Genomic DNA, 24,101 nt, shown 5'->3' on the forward strand with positions numbered 1-24,101 from the left:
TTGACTCCTAGTATTTGATACCTGGTTTCTCTGCAAATAAGCTCACTGTAGATTAAGTTTGAAAATGATCTCACTGAAACTTGCCTTTTTTTATTGATATCATCTGCCCTGAGGGAAGAATTTGATTTTTATTTGTTCAGCTTATTCAAAGTTAGTAATCAGGAAACCTAAAATAGGCAACTTAGCAGAATGTTCTCCTGGCCTTGTTGAAGTCTGACTTGTATGTTTGGTTCAGGTACAAGCTGTGCACATTCTGTTAGATGTGTACAGGCCTTTCAAAAGTAGCTATCTGGGAAGTCCCAAGCAGGAGTGTCAGGAATGTAACTCTTGAAGTGTCTCTTAGCCATTGCTAAGGTAATTTGAAAAACTAGACTTTTCAGGGGTAATGAATTGGAAGGGGAAAGCGTTTTAGCCCTTGTGGCGGTATTGAAGCTGAGGTAGCCAGCTTCAACCACTTCCGTCTGTGATTAGGAGGAGGAATATTAAAGAGGTAAGTTTTGTGGGGGGGCATGTGTAGGTCAAGGCTAATAATATTCACATTTTCAGAATTAACTTGTCCACCAATTTAAAAAAAAAAATCATAAGAGGTTAAAGTACTATTTGTGACCACTTTAATACAACAGCATACCATCTGTATTAACTTAAGCCAAATCTAAACCGACTCACATCTAAAAAATCTTGTCTATTTCCACTCTAAATATTTATACTACATTTTTACTGGTTATCTTTCATGAAAATCTCCTGATTAAATCACAGCTGTGTATGTGAAAGATGGGTGAACACATCTTGTTTATATTTTCACTTTTAAGGTCAGTTCTAGATTGCAGGGTTACAACATACCTTTGAAGCAGCAGGCACATAGAAAGCAGAGCACATTTACACACACACCCTTGAGGGGCTAACTGACATTCAACAACAAATCTAACCTGCATATGTTAGAGTTTGGAAGAAAACTGGAGTGCCTGGAGAAAGCCCATGTATACACAGGAAAACAATATGCAAGGTATACATTAAGTGATTGGGTTTGGTATTTTAATCTTAAGACTTTGGAGTGCTGAGGAAGTAACCTCCAAGCTATGTTTTCACATTTTCTTTAATATTTTACATCTATTTATCAATGTCTTGAACATACCTATTTCAATTAATAATTGTGGACAACCAGAATCTATCTCAAGAGAACTTGCTGTTAGATGGAATTCAGCTATAGACTTGACACCAGTCCAACATACATCTCACACACACACATACACACTCCCATCTGCCAAGAGTACCAGTCTACATCCACTCAATTAACTCTTTTATAACCCTACAGTTTAATGCTTTACAAAAAAATAAATATGCAAAGCTATTCAGCATATAAGAACCTAGTAACTATAAAAAAAATAATTATTCTTTGGTGCATGTTCATTGAATCATATATCCAAATATGCTGGTTTAGAAGATTCATATACGTATGGGCATTTGGATCACATTAACAATGTTTAAAATTTTTTCTAGATCTTAAGCAATCTAATAGTGACAGTTAACTGCTTAAACTAATGGAATAAGAAAAAAATTGTATATGCAGAATATTATCAGATATTATATAATATCCATACACTACTGTGAACACAGTAGAGATTAAAACTGTTCTGAGTCACACAAACTCGATTGGTTAAGCGTTTTATAATAACCAAATGTAGTCTCACCACTTGAACATGCAATTCTTCACGGCAGCCCTCAATATTCTTGCAAAGGCTACTCTTTTTGGGCTTTTCTTCATCTCCTATTTTTCCGTCACAGATAGTGACCTTTGACTTTTCTGAAGAGGAGGCACTTTGATGGCGTATGGCACTCTCTGGCATGCGTGGCTCACTTTGAAAAGCAGACGACTCCTTCATCGTGGAACTGATCCCACTGCTTGGGCTACGTTTCACCAATGCCTGCCAGGGATTGGTTAAACTTATCAAAAGGGGATTTTCAGTAGCATTAATACATATTGCAAAACTTCAGACTTACAGTAGTTATTTGGTAAACTAATAACTGAAAGCTTTAAAGTACTTTCAAGCTGCAGATTATTAAATATTACCTGGCAGCTGCCATCCTCTTTGGCTCCACAGTCACAGAAAAAGGAGCCATATTTTGCATAGGAAATTTCATGGTCTTTGTGGCACACTTTAGCACACACAGTACAGACACCAACACCATCCACCATCTTACAAGTGTGGCAGTGATACCTGTATAGAGCCAAGAAAGATAATTTGCTAAGATCCTTTTTGTATTCAGCTACTCATAAGTTTTGAATAAAAACAAGCTTCTGGGAATAACTTTCCACCTCAAAAACAGTGAACTATGGTAAAATACTCAGGCTTTCCTTTTTAAGTCTTACTTTTGAAGACTTACAAATTCTTTAATCACATATCAAAAAGGAATCCACTCACTTGATCAAAATTATCCCACTTCAAAACCAGGCTATGAATCACAACATTAATAATATCCTAACTTAAACAACCTCAATTTAGCTCACTGACCAAAGGCTACACTTTAACAGGGTTCTTTATGAAGCCAGACGTCTTACCAGTGCTGGTTCATGAACTCTTTCTGTGTTATGGTGAAAGTACATAGTTTATTACAAAGTGAATCTTCATCCTGCGTACATAAAGAAAAATAGATGGATTGTGTCACTAAAATAATGGCATGAAAAAAAAAACATACTGAAAACTGGAACATCAGTTCTACCCACCGAGTCCTCTGCTTGAGAATCCTCCTCTTCTACAGCCAGTTCCTCAACCCAATCTGAATCTATCTCAATGGCCTTCTCGTCACCTTCCACAAGCACATGAGAAGAGCCTTGGCCACTGCTCTGTCGGAGAGCATTCATCACATCAGCCATATAGGAGATGATGTGACAGGTGCATTCTAGCATGGTAGCGTGCTGCCAAAAAAAATAAAATGTATTAATTCATTTTCATTGTTATGTGCACACAGTACAAAGAGACTTGACTATATGTTTCCCATATACTAGTAGATGGAAAAAAAATTTAAAAAGACAATGAATACAAAAACCATACATTAAATACAACAGGTATGTATTTCCTTGTCCCAGGTGTGAACAAATTTGTTGCTACTCTTACAGCTTTTTGAAATGAAAAACAGTTGTCCCATATATACCTGAAAGCCTTTGATACATCATCCCAAGTAAAGAAAAGCAAGTGTGAAAAGTTAATGTATTGTTTATATTTACAAAGATAATCTAAAATTGCCAGGGCACATTTGTTGGTACCCCTAGGACAGTGTTTCCCAACCTCGGTCCTGGGGGCACACTGTGGCTGCAGGTTTTTGTTCCAACCAACTTCTGTTTTTAATTGGATTCCTGTGCTAATTAATTCTGTGTTTTGGGAACAATACAGAAATTAGAAAAAGTTTAGGAAAAAAAAAAAATTATATATATATATATATATATATATATATATATATATATATATATATATATATACACACACACACACACACACACGGGCAAAAAAGTATTTAGTCAGCCTCCAATTGTGCAAGTTCTTCCACTTAAAAAGATGAGAGAGGCCTGTAATTTCATCATAGGTATACCTCAACTATGAGAGACAAAATGAGAAGAACAAAATCCAGAAAAATCACATTGTCTGATTTTTAAAGAATTTATTTGCAAATTATGGTGGAAAATAAGTATTTGGTCACCTACAAACAAGCAAGATTTCTGGCTCTCACAGACCTGTAACTTCTTCTGTAAGAGGCTCCTCTGTCCTCCACTCATTACCTGTATTAATGGCACCTGTTTGAACTCGTTATCAATATAAAAGGCACCTGTCCACAACCTCAAACAGTCACACTCCAAACTCCACTATGGCCAAGACCAAAGAGCTGTCAAAGGACACCAGAAACGAAATTGTAGACCTGCACCAGGCTGGGAAGACTGAATCTGCAAAAGGTAAGCAGCTTGGTGTGAAGAAATCAACTGTGGGAGCAATGATTAGAAAATGGAAGACATACAAGACCACTGATAATCTCCCTCGACCTGGGGCTCCACGCAAGATCTCACCCCGTGGGTTCAAAATGATCACAAGAACGGTGAGCAAAAATCCCAGAACCACACGGGGGGACCTAGTGAATGACCTGCAGAGAGCTGGGACCAAAGTAACAAAGGCTACCATCAGTAACACACTATGCCGCCAGGGACTCAAATCCTGCAGTGCCAGACGTGTCCCCCTGCTTAAGCCAGTACATGTGCAGGCCCGTCTGAAGTTTGCTAGAGAGCATTTGGATGATCCAGAAGAGGATTGGGAGAATGTCATATGGTCACATGAAACCAAAATAGAACTTTTTGATAAAAACTCCACTCGTGTTTGGAGGAGAAAGAATGCTGAGTTGCATCCAAAGAACACCATACCTACTGTAAAGCATTGGGGTGGAAACATCATGCTTTGGGGCTGTTTTTCTGCAAAGGGACCAGGACGACTGATCCGTGTAAAGCAGGCATGTCAAACACGCTGCCCCCGGGCCGCATGTAGCCCGCAACAGAAATCTGTGCAGCCCGCATAACAGATCCTAGTTAGCACTGAACTTGTACAAAATGATTACTATCATTTGTGATTGAATCATTCTGCATCTTCGGTGTTACTTATTGACTTTTCTTACTTCTGCCTTCTGACAAAAGCGCGTTTTCCCATGGCATTACGGTACCGGAAACGTCATCTGCTAGTATAGCCACGAGCCTTGTCCAAAGTTAATGAGCCGCAGCGTCACAACTGAAGTGCTAGGCTGCTGCAGGGGTGGCCTTAGGCATGTGCAAACTGTGCACCTGCACAGTGCTGCCAAATCCCAGGGGCCGCCACGCCAATATATATTGAATAAAAAACAGAAAGAGAAAATAACGACACAGCTGACGGCAATGTGGCCGAAAAACATTCTGTTTCTTGTTAATTAGTACGCTGTATTTACAAATGTCGCTAGAGTCAGAGCAGTAAGCTATATGCAGTATTATGTTTTGCTTTAATGAGAATATCATGGGCCGCCACTTGGTTTTCAAGTTACGAACACGCGTATATAGAAGCGTGTCATGAGCACGAGGCAGCTATGCAGTGTCCGCAACGGATGTGGCCAGCCGCCGTGCATAAGATACCGTATTGACATTGCCAGGCGAAGGGGCCACTGATTCTTTCTCTGCCCAGGACCGCCACAAGCCTAGAGCCACCCGTGCTAAGGCTACACTACTGACTGGGCTGCTGAGACTGGCCACTGGGCAGAACTGACCATCACGAGTAGTAATAGCCCACATATTTTCAGGTTTTTTTGCTCTAGTTTCATGTAATTTTGTGCTAGTATTGTAACGAACAGTTAGTGTACGCGAGAAGTTGGTGAGTTGTTTATTAACATATTTTTGTGATTTTGAGTTTGTAAAATTATTGTAGGTCAGGTGGCTTTTTGCATATCGGCTTATTTTACAATATAAACTTTGAAGTAAACTTAGTAAAGTAAAATTTGATTTTTGGAGGATTTGTTTTCCAACTTGAATTACTGAGCAATGAATTCAGTGAGCATTTTCGTGATTTCAATTCACACAAACAGGGCATTGCGCTGTTCTCTTACAACGTTGAGAATACGCCTGAGAATATCCAAATGGAATTGATTGTGCAGAAGTGCAGACAGATGCTATTCTGAAGGCAAAATACAACGAAGTTGGTGTGCCAGGCTTGTATGCTTACCTGCCACCCTCGTATGTGCAGATCCGTAAGTTGGCATCGAGAGTACTGTCAATGTTCGGAAGAACTTACCTTTGTGAGCAATTGTTTTCATTAATGAAAGCTACCAAAACCCCACATCGCTCAAGACTTACCGTCGAGCACCTTTCATCCCTCATAAAAGTTGCAGCTGCACAAGATTTCAAGCCTGATATTGACGAGCTGGTTACTAACAAGAGATGCCAAGTGTCGGGACAAAATAAATAAATCTCACACTGGAAGGCTCCTATATAAGCAATGAATATAATGTAATGAATATAATATAATAAGGACCTAGCTAAGGGGCTAAGACTCTAATTCTATACTGTTGTATGGAGACTGCATGGAAATAAATTGCTTTTCTTTAAACTTTAAGTGTTACATTTTTTAAAATTTTCAGTATTGGAAAGAAAGCTACAGTAATTTTGTATAATAGTACAATAGTATTTGTTACAGTACGGCCCGCTGACGCACGTATGGCAGTCGAAGCGGCCCACCAATGGTAGTGAGTTTGACATGCCTGGTGTAAAGAAAAGAATGAATGGGGCCATGTATCGTCGGATTTTGAGTGAAAATCTCCTTCCATCAGCAAGGGCATTGAAGATGAAACTTGGCTGGGTCTTTCAGCATGACAATGATCCCCAAACACACCACCCGGGGTAACGAAGGAGTGGCTTCATAAGAAGCATTTCAAGGTCCTGGAGTGGCCTAGCCAGTCTCCAGATCTCAACCCCATAGAAAATCTTTGGAGGGAGTTGAAAGTCCGTGTTGCCCAGCGACAGCCCCAAAACATCACTGCTCTAGAGGAGATCTGCATGGAGGAATGGGCCAAAATACCAGCAACAGTGTGTGAAAACCTTGTGAAGACTTACAGAAAACGTTTTGACCTCTGTCATTGCCAACAAAGGGTATATAACAAAGTATTGAGATGAACTTTTGTTATTGACCAAATACTTTTTTTCCACCATAATTTGCAAATAAATTCTTCAAAAATCAGACAGTGTGATTTTCTGGATTTTTTTTCTTATTTTGTCTCTCATAGTTGAGGTATACATATGATGAAAATTACAGGCCACTCTCATCTTTTTAAGTGGGAGAACTTGCACAATTGGTGGCTGACTAAATACTTTTTTGCCCCACTGTATGTATGTATATATATATATATATATATATATATATATATATATATATATATATATATATATATATATATATATACACACACACACACACACACACACACACAGTACTGTGCAAAGGTTTTAGGCAGGTGTGAAAAAATGCTGTAAACAAAGAATGCTTTCAGAAATATAAATAATGATTGTTTATTGTTATCAATTTACAAAATGCAAAGTGAACAAACAAAAGAAAAATCTAAATCAAATCAATATTTGGTGTTACTACCTTTTGCCTTCAAACCAGCATCAATTCTTATAGGTTCACTTGCACAGTCAGGGATTTTATAGGGTTATAGTCAGGTGTATGATCAACCAATTATACCAAACAGGTGTTAATGATCATCAATGTCACACACAGGTTGAAACACAGTCATTAACTGAAACAGAAACAGCTGTGTAGGAGGCTTAAAACTGGGTGAGGAACAGCCAGACTCTGCTACCAAGGTGAGGTTGTGGAAGACAGTTTCATGCCATGGCAAGATTGAGCACAGCAACAAGACACAAGGTAGTTATGCTGCATCAGCAAGGTCTCTCCCAGACAAAGATTTCAAAGCAGACTGGGGTGTCAAGATGTGCTGTTCAAGCTCTTTTGAAGAAGCACAAAGAAACGAGCAACGTTGAGGATCGTAGACGCAGTGGTCGGCCAAGGAAACAGTGCAGCAGATGAAAGACACATCAAGCTTAAAACAAAACAAGGCCAAGCGACACAAGTATGCACGAAAACATAGGAACTGGGGTGCAGAAAAATGGCAGCAGGTGCTCTGGACTGATGAGTCAAGATTTGAAATATTTGGCTGTAGCAGAAGGCAGATTGTTCGTCGAAGGGCTGGAGGGCGGTACAATAATGAGTTTCTGCAGGCAACAGTGAAGCATGGTGGAGGTTCCTTGAACGTTTGGGGCTGCATTTCTGCAAATGGAGTTGGAGATTTGGTCAGGATTAATGGTGTTCTCAATGCTGAGAAATACAGGCAGATACTTATCCATCATGCAATACCATCAGGGAGGCATATGATTGGCCACAAATTTATTCTGCGGCAGGACAACAACAACAAACATACAGTCAAAGTCATTAAGAACTATCTTCAGCGTAAAGAAGAACAAGAAGTCCTGTAAGTGATGGTATAGCCCCCACAGAGCCCTGATCTCAACATCATCGAGTGTGTCTGGGATTACATGAAGAGACAGAAGGATGTGAGGAAGCCTACATCCACAGAAGATCTGTGGTTAGTTCTCCAAGATGTTTGGAACAACCTACCAGCCGAGTTCCTTCAAAAACTGTGTGCAAGTGTACCTAGAAGAACTGATGCTGTTTTGAAGGCAAAGGGTGGTCACACCAAATATTGATTTAGATTTCTGTTTTGTTCATTCACTGCATTTTGTTCACTGATGAAAATAAATGATTAACACTTCCATTTTTGAAAGCATTCTTTGTTTACAGCATTTTTTCACACCTGCCTAAAACTTTTGCACAGTACTATATTTTATATATATATATATATATATATATATATATATATATATATATATATGCCAAGCAGTTATATGAGAATAATGTAATTTTTCCTTTTTAACAATATTTTCATCTTGATTTTCATTCTACTTTTCTAGGTGTTCTAATTGTTTAATTAATCCATTATTTACTAATCAGAGGGTCTGATGTTAAAGTAATTGCAGCCTTTGATTATTCAGTGCTGTTGGCCTGGGTGTCTGTTCTGCTCATTTTTAATTGTCATTAATAATATACAACGAAGGGGAAAAACTGCACAGAGAAAGGACAAAATATGATGAAATCAACAAAAGAGAGTTAAGCATTTAAATCTATAGCAAAAGCAGAAATATTTCTAAATGTCTTATAAATGTTAAAATCATGCGGCTGTGCTTTTCTGAATGTAGAAGAAAAAATACCAGCTAATTGAATTAGCTCAGTGCTATCAGGTGTTGTCACTGATTAGGAATCTGGCTAGAACAAAGCCTGCAGTCACAGTGTGCCCCAGGACCGAGGTTGGGAAACACTGCCCTAGGAAACGCCACAAATAAGTAAATTAGAGTGATTATTCAAACTAGCCATTTTCTTTAGTTAGTAACATATCTCCAGTCGTGCAATCAGTCATGTTTGGTATCATTCCAAACATGGACCAGAGAAAGCAAAGGAGAGAGTTGTCTGAAGGGATCAGAAAGAAAATAATATGTAAGCAAGTTAAAGGCAAAGGCCATAAGACCATCTCAAAGCAGCTTGATGTTCCTGTGACAATAGTTACAAATATTATTAAGACGTTTATTGTCCATGGGACTGTATCCAACCTCTCTGGAAGCGGCTGCAAGAGGAAAATCTATTACAGAATGGCAGAAAGGATAGTGAGAATGGCAGACAAAACACCAAAAGACAACTTCCAAACAGATACAAGCTGAACTCTAAGGTCAAATACCATCAGTGTCTGATCTCACCATCTGTCACTTTGGGAGTAACAGTGGGCTCAGTGGAAAATGACCCAGGTGGACTCCACTTTGAAAGAAAAAAAAAAAGCCACAGTGGAATTTGCTAAAACGCATACTAACAAATCACAGTGCTTCATGAAGATGTCATTTGAGAGATTATTTTGGCAAGTCAACTCCGCTCCATGTACACAAATGAAAAAAATGAAGCTTTCAAAGAATACCATACCTACTGTGAAACACAGAGGAGACTTGGTTATGTTTTGGGGCAGCTTTGCTGCATCTGGCACAGGTGCCTTTATTCTGTGCAGGGAACAATAAATTCTCACGACTACAAAGATATTCGTTAGCAAAACGTACTGCCCAGCAAGGTTATTATAGTTAATGAAAACTAAAATTAAAACAAACAATTATTAAAAAAACATTTTTGTAAACTGAAATAAAATTAACAAAACAGAAATGAAAAACTACAACTAAACGAAACTATTAAAGTAGCTAGAAAGACTAACTGAAATAAAATAATTTACTAAAAATAATTTCAGTTTTCATTTTTGAATGAATATTCTTGCTGTTAGTTGTTAACACTTATAACTTAACTCTAAAATGGAAAGTCATCCACCACAAGCTGTCCGCACATATTCATCCAGCGAATGGCAGCTGGTGATGGAGGGCGGGTGTTCACACAGCATTTGTAGTGACAGAGCGAGTTGAATATGCGCATAAAGTCTGTGGAATAGAAAGCGATTTACGTGCCGCCTTTCTTTTCACTTGTTGTATATCAAGATACAATTAAAAAGCCTGAAATCGGAATGTGCTGGTCAGCAAAAACTATACCGTATGGACAGAAAAATCCAGCGTGAGCAACGTTTCAGTTTATTTTTCAGGTGCCTGCTTTTTGTTGACAGTAATTCACCTGCCACATCACACACAAAGTATACGAAGTATAGAGAAAGTATAGTAATCATGAAAAAAATTCGACCTCGACATTTTGTTGAATCTTGACGTTTTAGACCTCACCGGGTCCATAAATACAGTTTTTTGAGATTATATATATATATATACACACACACACACACATAAACATGATAACTCAAAAACACAACTAGATAGATGGATGAAATTTGGCATGGGTTGTTACACCAGAATTGTAGATTTGTATTAACTTTTGGGCCAAATCCATTATCCAGAAGTGATACTTTACCTGAACACATACTCATTTTTTTTTTAATGATGCAGCTGCAGAGTTAGATTTATTCAACCCTACTTTTATAATAATTGTTCAAAATATTGTTAATTTGATGTGGATGGTTTTTTAATGTACATAATATAATTAATCATTGTCTTACGGTTTACTCCTCAAATATCCATCCCCATATCTGAGTACACGTGAAAGTCTAGGGGAGACCACTACCTATTTCTGAAAATAAACGTTTTTAAAGCAAAAGTGATTGGTCAGCAACAATATGCTGATCTTCTATGATGACCTTGTCAGTCTCTCAATCAGCGCTGTTTTAAAAACGAAGCAATACAAACCTTGTAAAATTCTCGAGTTGGCAATGTCTACTGAACTGCAGGTAGGTAGGCAAAGACAGTCTGCCAAGTGATGAAAAGCTAAACATACTAATGTGTTTCTGTATTTATTCTATATTTATGAATTTATGTTTTTTAGTTCATATTCACAGCTCAAAATACCTGATATTGTGAAAATAATCCAGTAGCAGAATTGTTTTAAAATATCTGTCCTCATTTTTTCAATGTTTCTCTCTCTCTCAAAACAGATAGTTGAAATCATCATATTGTTTTGGTTCTTAACATTAGCCATATCATACATATTGCATACCAGGGATTTTTCCTGCCTTGCATCCAAACCTGCTGGGATGGCCTCCAGGTTTCCTGTGATCCTGCTCTGGATAAGTAGGTTTAGATAATGTATGTATTGTTCTTAATCTCAGATGCTGTCTCTGTCATTTTGTGCCTGTCCATACTCATATTACCTGCTCTTACTCTGCTCATTAAGAGTTTACTGTTCTTATGCACGGGCTGTTCAAGTCTCACTGCCCCATACCTTCATACTACATGCTTGTTTATCTTGGTTTCCCTTAATACAGCTAGGTGGGGTCTGCACACTGATTCAAGCCTAAGACCCCTGTTCTTCCTAAGCCCCCTGTGATTTTCATGGTCACACCTGCCAGAACACAGTAGAATCTCTTCTTATTTTTTTATATCTTTTCAGGCATGCAGGTGGCAACATTCCGTCTATAAATTGATTGTGCCTGAGACAGAATCAGAGATCAATATCGCTGGTAGAAAATAAAGCCCAGTGTTTGTGATTTTTGAATGCAACATTGAAGGCATTCATTATAAACACATTGTCGTTGGAGCAGGATATGTTGTGTGTAAAAAAAAAAAAAACCCTTACACCTTAAAATTCACCTATATTTCATTACAAATTGGGCCATTCTGGGTAATAAAAGGAAAAGAAAAAAGTGCCAACAGTCAGCGCAGTTTTGTTCAGCACAAATGACACTGAAAATATTTTAAAAGTTATAAAATTGTGTAAAATTGTTCATATTCAGTACCTGGTTTTGACTATGCTTGTTTTTATCAGACAAAAACAAAACCAAATAGTAAAGTGTGTTGTGTAGTGTAGTAACCTTCATCTAACATAAAAATATTCTACTGAATAAAAATTCTTAAGCAAAGTCTTTTTTGTTAAAAATGGAACAAACTGATTGGTGCTAAACACTTTAGACAACTGTGGGTTGTTCTGTTTCTGTGATGGGGTAGCAACAAATTTGTCCACATTTGTATATTAGGAAAAACATATTAGCTAAAATAATGCAGTTGTCAGTAGGTATTACTAAGCAGCCTTATGACAACAGGATAAAAGCTGTCAATACCTCTAGTGGTGGAAGTACTGAATTAAAGTCTCTCAATGCCCTCTTTAATCAAGAAATATAGTATGGAGTGCATAACTATTCAATCCCCTTAAAAGTCAATGCATGACAAAAGATTTATACACATATTTAACCATTCAATACTTTTAATGTGAATTCTCATGCTGTAACAAAACATTTCTAAAGTAAAAACAAACCATTTTCTGTAGATATCTAACTTAAGAAGACAAACTCAAAACGCGTTCAGGCCCTACACATTAATACTTTGTCGAGAACTATTTTGCTGCAATAACAGCCTTAATTCTTTTGTAGTAAGTATGTACACATTTTGCACATTATTCAGGAGTGATTCTTCCCCATTCATCTTGGCAGAATTTATGGAAATCCTCTAGGATGATGGGACGACGCCACTAGACATAAGTTTTCAAATTGTGCCACGGATTCTCAATAGGGTTACGATCAGGGGTTTGACTTGGCCATTCCAAACCATTCACCTTTCCGTTTTCGAGCCATTCCAGTGACTCTCGGGCCTTTTGCTTAGGGTCATTGTTGTGTTGAAATATGAATCTACCCCAGAGCAGTAAGTTCATAGCAGACTGGAACACAACTTCTCCTGCAACATTGTGCAATATGTGTGTCCATTCATTGTCCCTTTAACTCTGACAAGACCCCCAGTCCTTGCACATGGAAATGCATTTCCCACAACATGATGCTGCCACCACCATATTTCACCCTAGGTACAGCATTTCTTGAGGCATGGACACAGTGTTAGTTTTACATCATACATACAGTCAAAGTAAAAAGTATGTGAACCCCTAGGAATTATCTATATTTATGTCTAATTCCCATATAAAACATGGTCGCATCTTCATGTTAGTCACAATAATGAAACAACAGAGTCTCCTATAATTAAAGATACACAGATTTTCAGAGGATTTTTGACCATATTGAATAAATCATTCAAACTGTGAAACTGAAGGTTGGAAAAAGTAAGTGAACCCTAAGCTAATGACTTTTTAAAAAGCTCATTGCAGTCAGAATTTAGCACACCTGGAGTCCATTTAATGAAACGAGTTCAGAGGTGTGGCCTAGAATTACTTTGATTGATAAAAAACACTATAAAGTTTGAGCTTTTGACAAGAAGCATATCTAGATGGGAATCATGCCTCACACAAAACAGCTGTCTGAAGAGCTACGATCGAGAACTGTTAATCTACATAAGGCTGGAAAGGGTTACAAAGTCATCTCAAAGATTTTAGATATTCATCAGTCTGTTAGGCAAGTTGTCTATAAATGGAGACAATTTGGTATTGTGGCTACTCTGCCTAGAACAAGTCAGCAATGAGGAAAAGAAGAACCCTAGAGTGACAGCAAAGGACTTGAAGTCATTAGAACTGGTTAAAATCTCTGTTCATGAGTTAACTATACGCAAAACATTGAACAAGAAAGCAGTCCATGGCAGGACACAAAGAAGGAAGCCACTGCTATCATAAAAAGAACATTGCTGAATGCCTGAATTTTGCGAAAAAGCACTTGGACACTCCACAATGGTACTGGGAAAATGTTTTGTGCAGTGATGAAACCAAAATTGAACTATTTGGGAGGAACAAGCAGAACTTCATTTGGCATAAAAAGGGCACTGCATATCAACATCAAAACATCATCCCTACAGTAAAGTATGGTGGAGGGAACATCATGATTTGGACTTGCTTTGCTGCATCAGGGCCTGGACAGCTTGCCATCATTGAGGGGAAAATGAATTCACAAGTTTATCAACAAATTCTCCAGGATAATGTGAGTGTGTCTGTCTGTCAACTTAAGCTCAGAAGAGGCTGGGTGATGCAACAGGACAATGACCCCAAACATCACAGCAAATCCACAGCACAATGGCTTCAGAAGAACAAACTCCGCCTTTTGGAGTGGCCCAGTCAGAGCCCTGATCTCAAACCTATTGAGGTGATGTGGAATGACTTGAAGAGAGCCATACATTGAAGACAACCAAAGAATATGGAAGAGTTAAGGTAGTTTCTGCAGGGAAGAATGGGCTAAAATTCCCCCCTGCACGATGTGCAGGTCTGATCTGCAGTTACAGGAACAGCCCGGTTGAGGTCATTGCTGCCAAAGGAGGGTCAACCAGTTATTAAATTCCAAGGTTCACTTACTTTTTCCACTACCACTGTGAACGTTGAATGCGTTTGTAAAATAAAGACATGAAAGAGTAGAATTTTTTTCGTGTCATTGACTTAAGCTCATTGCGTACATCAGTACCTGTGACTTACATGAAGATCAGATCACTTTTTATGACCAATTCATGCAGTAAACCAGATAATTCCAAAGGGCTCACATACTTTTTACTTTGACTGTATCTCTTTGAAGTCTGGCCAAAAAGTTCTATTTTGGTCTCATCTGAACATAAAACCTTCTCCCACATCTTAACTATCTTTCTCATGCACTGTAGCAAATTCCATACATAATTTTAAGTGAACCTTCTTAAAGAATGGCTTCTTTCTTGCTACCCTCCCGTAGACACCCGTTTTAAGGGGAGCTCTTGGAACTGTGGACCCATGCAGCTTCATTCCATTTTCAGCCGAAGAGTACTGCAGACTTCTGAAGAGCAACAGTTGGATTTTTAGTAGCCTCTCTCACAAGCCAATGTGAGGGATGGCCTGTTCTATCAAGAGTCTGGGTGCTGTGATGAACCATCCACTTTCTGATGATGGATCCAACAGTGCTTAATGGGACATTCAGACTGTTCAATATTTCTTTGTTTCCATTTCCCACCTTGAGCATTTCAATGACTATGATTCCACATCAGCAGAATGCTCCTTCATCTTTATTTTTGTAGCGATTGTCCAACATAGACTATGGCCCTTACAAAGGATGCTTTTTATCCAGAGAGATAAAGGACCTACAAGTAGTACCTAATTATGTTTAATTATAGTCAAATGACAGTCATCTTTGTGTCATTTGTGTTAACATGGAGCTTCCAAAGCACAGTACTGAATTTAGAATGAATTTATTTATGCAAACAGTAACTTTTGAGTCTTTCTTCAATTAAATATCTATAGCAAATGGTTTATTTTGACTTGGACAATGTATTGCTATAGTATAAGAGTTCACAATAAAAATACTGAATGGATAAATTTAACTACAAATCTTTTGTCATGCAGAAAATTATGGCTTTCAAAGGGACTGAATACTTTTGCACGTTGCTGTAATCCAACAGAATGGGAAGCATCATTTCACAGCCTTAAGAGGACTCTAAAAGAAGAGTGACATTAATTTCTTCCAGTTCAGTTGGAATATTTTTCTATCTAAGGTAACAAAGATTACCTAATGCTTAGGTCATTACTTACCTTGCCCTGGGTCACATTGGCACTAACTTTCTCAGCAACATTCTTTTGGGTCAGGTACTTCTTACTGTTCAAAGTGAATTAAAGAAACAAGGTAAATAAATGAGCGGGTGGAGTGATATGTTGCATATAAGGTGATAAACATTGTTGTGTCTATATTTGCAGAATGAACATTTAACTTGTTACAATGTTTAAAGGGATAAAGGGAAAGGAACAAGGACAAACCATTTTTTTTTTTTTGTTTACTCCCAAAGCTTTAGGAAGGCTGTTTTTTATGACTGAATTGCTGGCTAACTGTGACAGAATGGGCTACTTAGCATTTACCTCTTAAATATTTATTATCTTTAAAAACTACAACCTCCACTCACTACTATTAAAATTTATATGGTTAAGTCGATTCCCACCAACAGTTTATTCAAACAAACAGAGTTAATTTCCCTTTGTAAGGTCAAGCAACATCCATGTGTACGAGAAAACCGAGAGCTTTAGAGTTGATGACAGACACAAGACAGGTGAGCAACATAAAAAGATTTAAAAAGGACTGAACATCCCAAGCAGCACTGTTAAATCAATGAATTGGAAATAGAAGACAAAAAATTACCCAGTATCTACAAAGAAAAGAGTCTCCAAAAACATAGTATCAGAACAAGAAAAAAAAAAAAGTCAGATAAACAATAAAGAAGCCAACGGCAGCTCCTAAGGATCTGAGACAAAACTGACAGATGTTAATGAGCATAGATCAGTAAGGGGGAGTTCTTTTTGTAAGTGATTAAAAGTATTGATGTAGCATCATTATATTGTTGGATTGCTTCTGTTTAACAAAACAGATGGAGAAAAACACTGTAAAGTCTGAAAGATATCTGAAAGTAGGACAGCACAGGAGTACATGTCGTCAATAATTTACTGTTATGTGACTTAAATCCCATATAAAATCTATGGCATGCACATATGGTTTCTCCTAAGTAACCTGTAATATTTGCAGCAATTTTGCAATGAAGAACTGGTAAATTTGAAACTTGCAAAATGAAGAAAAACAATGCACAACACGAGACAGTATTTAAAGTTGTAATTGCTGTATAAGTGGCAAATATCAAAGTGATGATTATTTTAAAGTTTTGTTTTTTTATTCACTTTTCTTTCACAAAAAAAAAAAAAGCGATAATAGTCCATCAAAAAGTAAATTGTGGTATGTAGTAGCTGTGTGTATATGAGAGAATATTTTCTACACACACCCCCCCAAATCACCTACAGGTGTTGCGGGCCACGTTAAAAAGCTGCTTTTTTCTCCCCTAAGAGTTTCAATATTCTCACTAAGTTTCCCACTGACCAGTATTAAGAGTAACCAGGAGACTGAAGTCTACACACAAACAACCGACTTCCAATCCAGAAAGCTATGCATTGATAACACTCTGTAGTTGTCTAAGTGGTAACTCATGTCAAAATTTCACCCTTTATAAACAAGAGTTCACCAGTTTTTACTCTTTTGACTATCTGCCCATATAACAGAAAAAAGGTGTGCTTTCCCAAAGTAGTGCTTCTAACACACTTCTTGTGATTTTTTTCTGCAATTTTTCAATCTTTAAAAAGATTTTTAAAAAACTGAATGAAACAAAAAGTATGTATATCCATTGGAGATTGAAAGTTAAGCTTAACAATGAACATCTATCTGAGCTACACACAACGAAGTAAAATTAGTTCCTGGCATATTATCTTGGGCATGCACATGTATTGTTTAACTGTAAAAGTACAACTCCTGAATGGACATTAGACAAAATACACATATTACAAGTTTCATGTGCTCAGTCAACCAACAATCACAATCTCGTCAAATAAAAATAAGTTACTTGTCTAACGTAATAAATTTGAGTATGCTAGTTAAACGCCATTTGCCTTCTCAAAATCTGATTTCTTGGAGTAATCTCACAGCTTACTTTCACAAATGTGTAACCGTTAACCATTTTGTTGTTGCAGACTTCTCTCCTGTCAACTTTCTGAAAACAGTATGCCTAGCTGTTTTATACATAATCTATCTGGATTAAAGTTCAAGTTTTATTTCTCCACATGTTCCACCCTCAACAGTCTCCCATTGCATGTTTTCAGAAACACTGTAATATAAGTAGCAGTAAGTTGGCTAATTTCAGCCATTAAGTTTCATTAAGAAAAGCATTTTAAGCAGAACAGTGTTACTTTGTTGTAGGACACAAATGCTCATTAACTCACTGCCAACATACACTTGCAAGTACTGTGGAGTAATGCAACAATATCAATAGAATTAGTACACAGTTTAAGAAACAAATCTATTAACATGCAGGTTGTGGGTCACCTACACTTTAGCATCAGAAATCAGCTTTTATTTTAATAAAAAGCGCTAAATGCTACATAAAATTGTCAACATTGAAATTACCATTTTGCTAGCCAGTCACAGGCTGCTCGGTGAAGCTGTAGATGGCCAGCACCTTGACCGGCTCCAGCTAACGTGGCCATGACAATGATCAGCTCAGGAAAACCAGCTCCATCTCCATTTGATAGCATCTCCATTGCCATAGGGATGAGTGTGTTCAGAAGCACAGTGCACCACACCTTCTCCCACTTGGCTGTTCTCACGAATGATATAGGTTGTAAGCAACTGAAGCAGCTGACGGTTTTTCTTGTACAGTTTCCAGTTGGTCAGAATCTTTAGGTGTTGAGGCAGTCATTCTTGTTAGCCAGGCTTGTAGTCGAGGTGGCTCTACACAGGCCAACTGGGCCAAAGACCCACAGAGGCATAGAAGACTAGGATTTGGACTCTTCTCAGCTAAAGTTACAAGAAAATTAGTTTAAATTAATTTTTTAAAAGGCTAAATAAACTATTAGAGACTCATTGAAAGTTTGATTCTAGTTCAGTTAAAAGGCAAGAACAATTACATTTTTTTGGTTTACTTTGTCAGTGAAACAGATGGGTGAAAATATTTACTTTCTGCAAGAAACTGACTCTTCCTACTTAAAGCAGGAAATATTATATAGAAAAGCTGACAATGACTAGACAATAATTTTAATCTGATACCTTTGTATGGACAAGTATATAATTGTTATATTAATATTTCAGGGGTTAATGAATCCCCTGGCAGTCCTTGGCACAGGAAAAGGAAACACTCCTGGACAGGCCCACAGAGCTAGTAACATACACAAACACTCATACAAACACCCTTAAACCATTCACACATGGGCCAAGATTGAGTGTCTAAGCAACATGAACAGCAAATTTGTCATGCAGGGGGAAAGTGGAATATTCAGAAACAGTGCTTGAAGTGAAACCAAATTATTAGCATCATTCTTTTTATGGTGACACACTAGAATTCAATCGAAGAGTGGTCTTCTTTGAAACTTCAAGCAGGGCAATAGGGTGGGAGGCAACACACCCCTCAGAAAGCTTCAAGCAGTGTGGGTACTATGTAACAGTACTCACCAGTAAGCTAAAAAATGTTGCTGGTACTCTAAGTTGAAATTGGAAGAGCACTACTTAGAAAACGAACATAAGGAGAATGTACAGCAATGTCAGGGTATGAGAACTTAACCCATGACGCTTAAACTATAATGCTTCAAAGTTATACTACAAGCCAGAGATTTTCAACCTTTTTCATCTCATGGCACACAAACTAATTACTAAAAATCTGCAGCACACCACAAAATATATTTTTTGCCGATTTGACAAAAAAAAAAAAAAAAAAAATAGAATGTTGATTGGTTTAACAAACAAAAAATTGTAATACCTACCCCTTTTTAGTCCAAAGTGGCTTTTGAAATTTTTTTTTTTAACAAACTATATTATATATATATATATATATATATATATATATATATATATACACTCACACACACACAGTTAGGTCCATAAGTATTTGGACAGAGACAACTTTTTTCTAATTTTGGTTCTGTACATTACCACAATGAATTTTAAATAAAACAACTCAGATGCAGTTGAAGTGCACACTTTCAGCTTTAATTCAGTGGGATGAACAAAACGATTGCACAAAAATGTGAGGCAACTAAAGCATTTTTTTAACACAATACCTTCATTTCAGGGGCTCAAAAGTAATTGGACAAATTAAATAACTGGAAATAAAATGTTAATTTCTAATACTTGGTTGAAAACCCTTTGCTGGCAATGACAGCCTGAAGTCTTGAACTCATGGACATCACCAGATGCTGGGTTTCCTCCTTTTTAATGCTCTGCCAGGCCTTTACTGCAGCAGCTTTCAGTTGCTGCTTGTTTTTGGGCCTTTCTGTCTGAAGTTGCATGCTTAATTGGGTTAAGATCAGGTGACTGACTTGGCCATTCAAGAATTTTCCACTTCTTTGCTTTAATAAACTCCTGGGTTGCTTTGGCTGTCTGTTTTGGGTCATTGTCCATCTGTATCATGAAACGCCGCCCAATGAATTTGACTGCATCTAGCTGGATTTGAGCAGACAGTATGTCTCTGAACACCTCAGAATTCATTCGGCTGCTTCTGTCCTGTGTCACATCATCAAACACTAGTGTCCCAGTGCCACTGGCAGCCATGCACGCCCAAGCCATCACACTGCATCCACCATGTTTTACAGATGATGTGCTATGCTTTGGATAATGAGCTGTTCCACACTTTCTCCATACTTTTTTCTTGCCATCATTCTGGTAGAGGTTGATCTTGGTTTCATCTGTCCAAAGAATGTTTTTCCAGAACTGTGCTGTCTTTTTTAGATGTTCTTTAGCAAAGTCCAATCTAGCCTTTCTATTCTTGAGGCTTATGAGTGGCTTGCACCTTGCAGTGTACCCTCTGTATTTACTTTCATGCAGTCTTCTCTTTATGGTAGACTTGGATATTGATACACCTACCCCCTGGAGAGTGTTGTTCACTTGGTTGGCTGTTGTGAAGGGGTTTCTCTTCACCATGGAAATGATTCTGCAATCATCCACCACTGTTGTCTTCCGTGAACGTCCATGTCTTTTTGCGTTGCTGAGTTCACCAGTGCTTGCTTTCTTTCTCACGATGTACCAAACTGCAGATTTTGCCACTCGTAATATTGTAGCAATTTCTCGGATGGTTTTTTTCTGTTTTCGCAGCTTAAGGATGGCTTCTTTCACCTGCATGGAGAGCTCCTTTGACTGCATGTTGTCTGTTCACAGCAAAAATCTTCCACATGCAAGCACCACATCTCAAATCAACTCCAGGCCTTTTATCTGCTTAATTGATAATGACATAACGACGGACTTGCCCACACCTGCCCATGAAATAGCTTTTGAGTCAATTGTCCAATTACTTTTGAGCCCCTGAAATGAAGGGATTGTGTTAAAAAAATGCTTTAGTTGCCTCACATTTTTATGCAATCGTTTTGTTCACCCCACTGAATTAAAGCTGAAAGTGTGCAATTCAACTGCATCTGAGTTATTTCATTTAAAATTCATTGTGGTAATGTACAGAACCAAGATTAGAAAAAAGTTGTCTCTGTCCAAATATTTATGGACCTGTGTATATATATGAATAAAACGCAGTACCAATGTCATCAATAACCAAGGCTCTACTTACTCAGCTGAAAGAGTTTAGTGAAGAACTTCAGTACTCTGTTGCAATATTTGGCAGACAAATTCTCATTGGCAGTGGCCATCATAATCTGAACAAGCTCCCCACTATTAGAAACAGAAAAAACAAAGTCTGGTCAATACTTGATCTATCTAAAGAATTGCTCTGTCAGGAAGGCATGTTTAAGGTACCATAACGAAATTAACACAGCCATCAAAACAATCATAGCTTGTCTAATGATATTGTTTATACAACTTTAAATTAGAAATTTAAGTATGGGGGTAATGAGGAAATCACACAAGTCACAAATTTGGTTTGTTAAAATTTCTAATAATTACATTCTAGGAATCTATTTGCTATTACACACTAGCATGGAGTACCTTCAAGGAATTAATTATTCAGCAGAAATACGTCTGGGGCTTCTTCACACCTACAGCAGTACACCTTAACTGCTGTAAAGTGACAGTTCTTATTAGCTCACTCATTTTTTTTTCTTGTTTAATTTTTGTGTGTGTTTAAGGTGGCGAGTTATAAATATATCTCTATAAATTTATCTATATACAGTGGGTATAGAAAAGAATCACCCCCTTCAAAATATTCCTATATTTTTTTTGCTTTACAGCCTTAAATGAAAACACACAAACCAATATTTTTTCCAGCTTTACATTACTCAATGCAATCTATAACATTCAAATGAAACACATCAGAGCTACAGTTCAGAAGAACTTTAAAAAATACTGAGATTAATAAAGAATCAACCCCCTCCGAAACAATACTTGTAAACTCAATCAGGTGTAAGTAACCACCATTTCCATTGCAGACCATGGTTACTGGCTTCCTTCCACCTGTGATCAATAGTAATCAGTGTGATTAGTGAAGCATAAAAACAGATGTTCCTGGAGCATTCCCTTGCTTGGTAGTGCAACAGCAAACAACTGACTATGGGTGGCAAACCACTTTCAAAAGATCTCAGGGATCTCAATGCTCACCATCCAATTTGACTGAACTTGAACAGTTCTGTAAAGAAGAGTGGGCAAATATTGCTCAATCTAGATGTGCAAAGCTGATAGAGAAGTATCCCAACAGACTCAAGACTGTCGTTAAAGCAAAAGGTGGTTCAACAAAATATTGACATTGGGGGGGTGATTCTTTATTAATCTCAGTATGTCTTGTTTTTGATTTTTTTATAATTTTTTCTGAATTGTAGCTGTGATATCTTTCACTTGGATGTTATTGGTTGCATTGAGTAAGTAATGGATGGAAGATGGAAGAAATATTTTTTGTGTGCGTTTTCATTAAGGGTTGTAAAGCAAAAAAAAAAAAAAAAAAAAAGGGAATATTTCGAAGGGGGCGATTCCTTTCTATAACCACTGTATGCATCTATCTATATACCTATATAAATATCTATCTATTAGTGCTGGGCGGTATACCGGTTCATACCAAAAACCGTTTTTTTATTTTTGTTATGATATGGATTTTTCTTATACCGCAACACCGGTTTAAATAGCCTAAACAACATTTGGAACGTGGTGCAGCTGGAAAATGTTTAAGGAGGGACCTTTTTCACTGCTGTACTGCTAAACACGCATACAACGGAGTACATGTGATAGTGGAGGTATTGAACAGTGAAAATGGACAAGGAACATTCCGAAACTGAAGCTATAGCAGACAATAAAGTTGAACATGATGACACAGAAGAACTTTTGCCAAAAAAAGGAGCCATGTGTGTTGTCTGGAGATAGTTTGGTTTTAGAAGGTCGGATGTGGACCATTACGTTCAAATGTGTGAATACTGTTTCTATACTTCTGGATAATACTGCAAGCCAAGTTGTACTTGTTTTACTTTTTTTCATTACTGTGTAATGTAGCTGGGTACTGTGTAATAGTGTGACGACATGTTGACTTTATTCTCGACATTTCCACTTTAATCTTGACACTTATGACGAGAATAAACTTGACACGTTGACTTTATTCTCGCCGTTTATGTCGAGATTAAAGTCGACATGTTGACTTTATTATTGTAATTTGTCATTAAAGTAGAACATCGTAAACTAAACTTCATCTTAAAATGAATATTTAATTTACTAGATTTTCTCAAACCCCATTATAAGTTCTGTGGTACATTAAATGCTTTGTGTTAAGTGTTCCTGGAGCCATGTTAATCATATTGTATTAATCATGTGGGGGCACGGTGGCATGGAGGTTGCACTGCTGCCTTGCAGAAAGGGCGCAACCCTGAATGGTTGGCATAATTAAACATGTATAACAAAGATATTTCTGAACACTCCATGGTCTAAGTTTATAACTAGCTTTAATTTCACAAAGACATTTATCGTGTGGTAATTGGTTATGTAGAGAAAGAAAAGGAAGGATAGGAACTGGGGGTTTGTTACGTCAGACAGAGACAGCACGCATGCAATAAAGAAAGCCCGCTCAGAAGAACATCCATTGAATTCTGCGTTTGTGTCACCAGCCACCAGATCACGAACCCAACATTTACACAATATTTAAGTTAAACCTGTTTGATACCCATTCATACATCCAGTTTTTTGGAGCCTTGTCATACCTGCCATAAAGTTCTCTACACTGAACATACACCTGGGGACCCCTTACTGCAAGGGAGCAGTACTACCGCCATACTACCGTACATGTTTAATACCTGCTTTAATGCATTTCATCATGAAAATGATGTCAAGTATTTACAGTTAGGTCCATAAATATTTGGACAGAGACAACTTTTTTTCTAATTTTGGTTCTGTACATTACCACAATGAATTTTAAATGAAACGACTCAGATGCAGTTGAAGTGCAGACTTTCAGCTTTAATTTAGTGGGGTGAACAAAACGATTGCATAAAAATGTGAGGCAACTAAAGCATTTTTTAACACAATCCCTTCATTTCAGGGGCTCAAAAGTAATTGGACAATTGACTCAAAGGCTATTTCACGGACAGGTGTGGGCAAGTCCGTCG

At 37.5% G+C, this 24,101-nt stretch overlaps 1 protein-coding gene across 1 annotated transcript in view; it reads right to left on the minus strand.

Moving 5' to 3' along the window:
• ubr4 (ubiquitin protein ligase E3 component n-recognin 4) overlaps window positions 1-24,101 on the minus strand; it is a 188,233-nt gene that overhangs the window by 120,500 nt on the left and 43,632 nt on the right. Inside the window, 9 exon segments of the mRNA XM_028807429.2 lie at window positions 1,689-1,922; window positions 2,069-2,216; window positions 2,558-2,628; window positions 2,723-2,914; window positions 15,597-15,660; window positions 17,998-18,167; window positions 18,169-18,237; window positions 18,239-18,387; window positions 21,137-21,237. Of these exon segments, the coding sequence (XP_028663262.2) occupies window positions 1,689-1,922; window positions 2,069-2,216; window positions 2,558-2,628; window positions 2,723-2,914; window positions 15,597-15,660; window positions 17,998-18,167; window positions 18,169-18,237; window positions 18,239-18,387; window positions 21,137-21,237 (1,198 nt within the window).

This window comes from Erpetoichthys calabaricus, chromosome 8 (genome assembly GCF_900747795.2).
Source record: "Erpetoichthys calabaricus chromosome 8, fErpCal1.3, whole genome shotgun sequence".
Taxonomy (NCBI): Eukaryota; Metazoa; Chordata; class Cladistia; order Polypteriformes; family Polypteridae; genus Erpetoichthys; species Erpetoichthys calabaricus.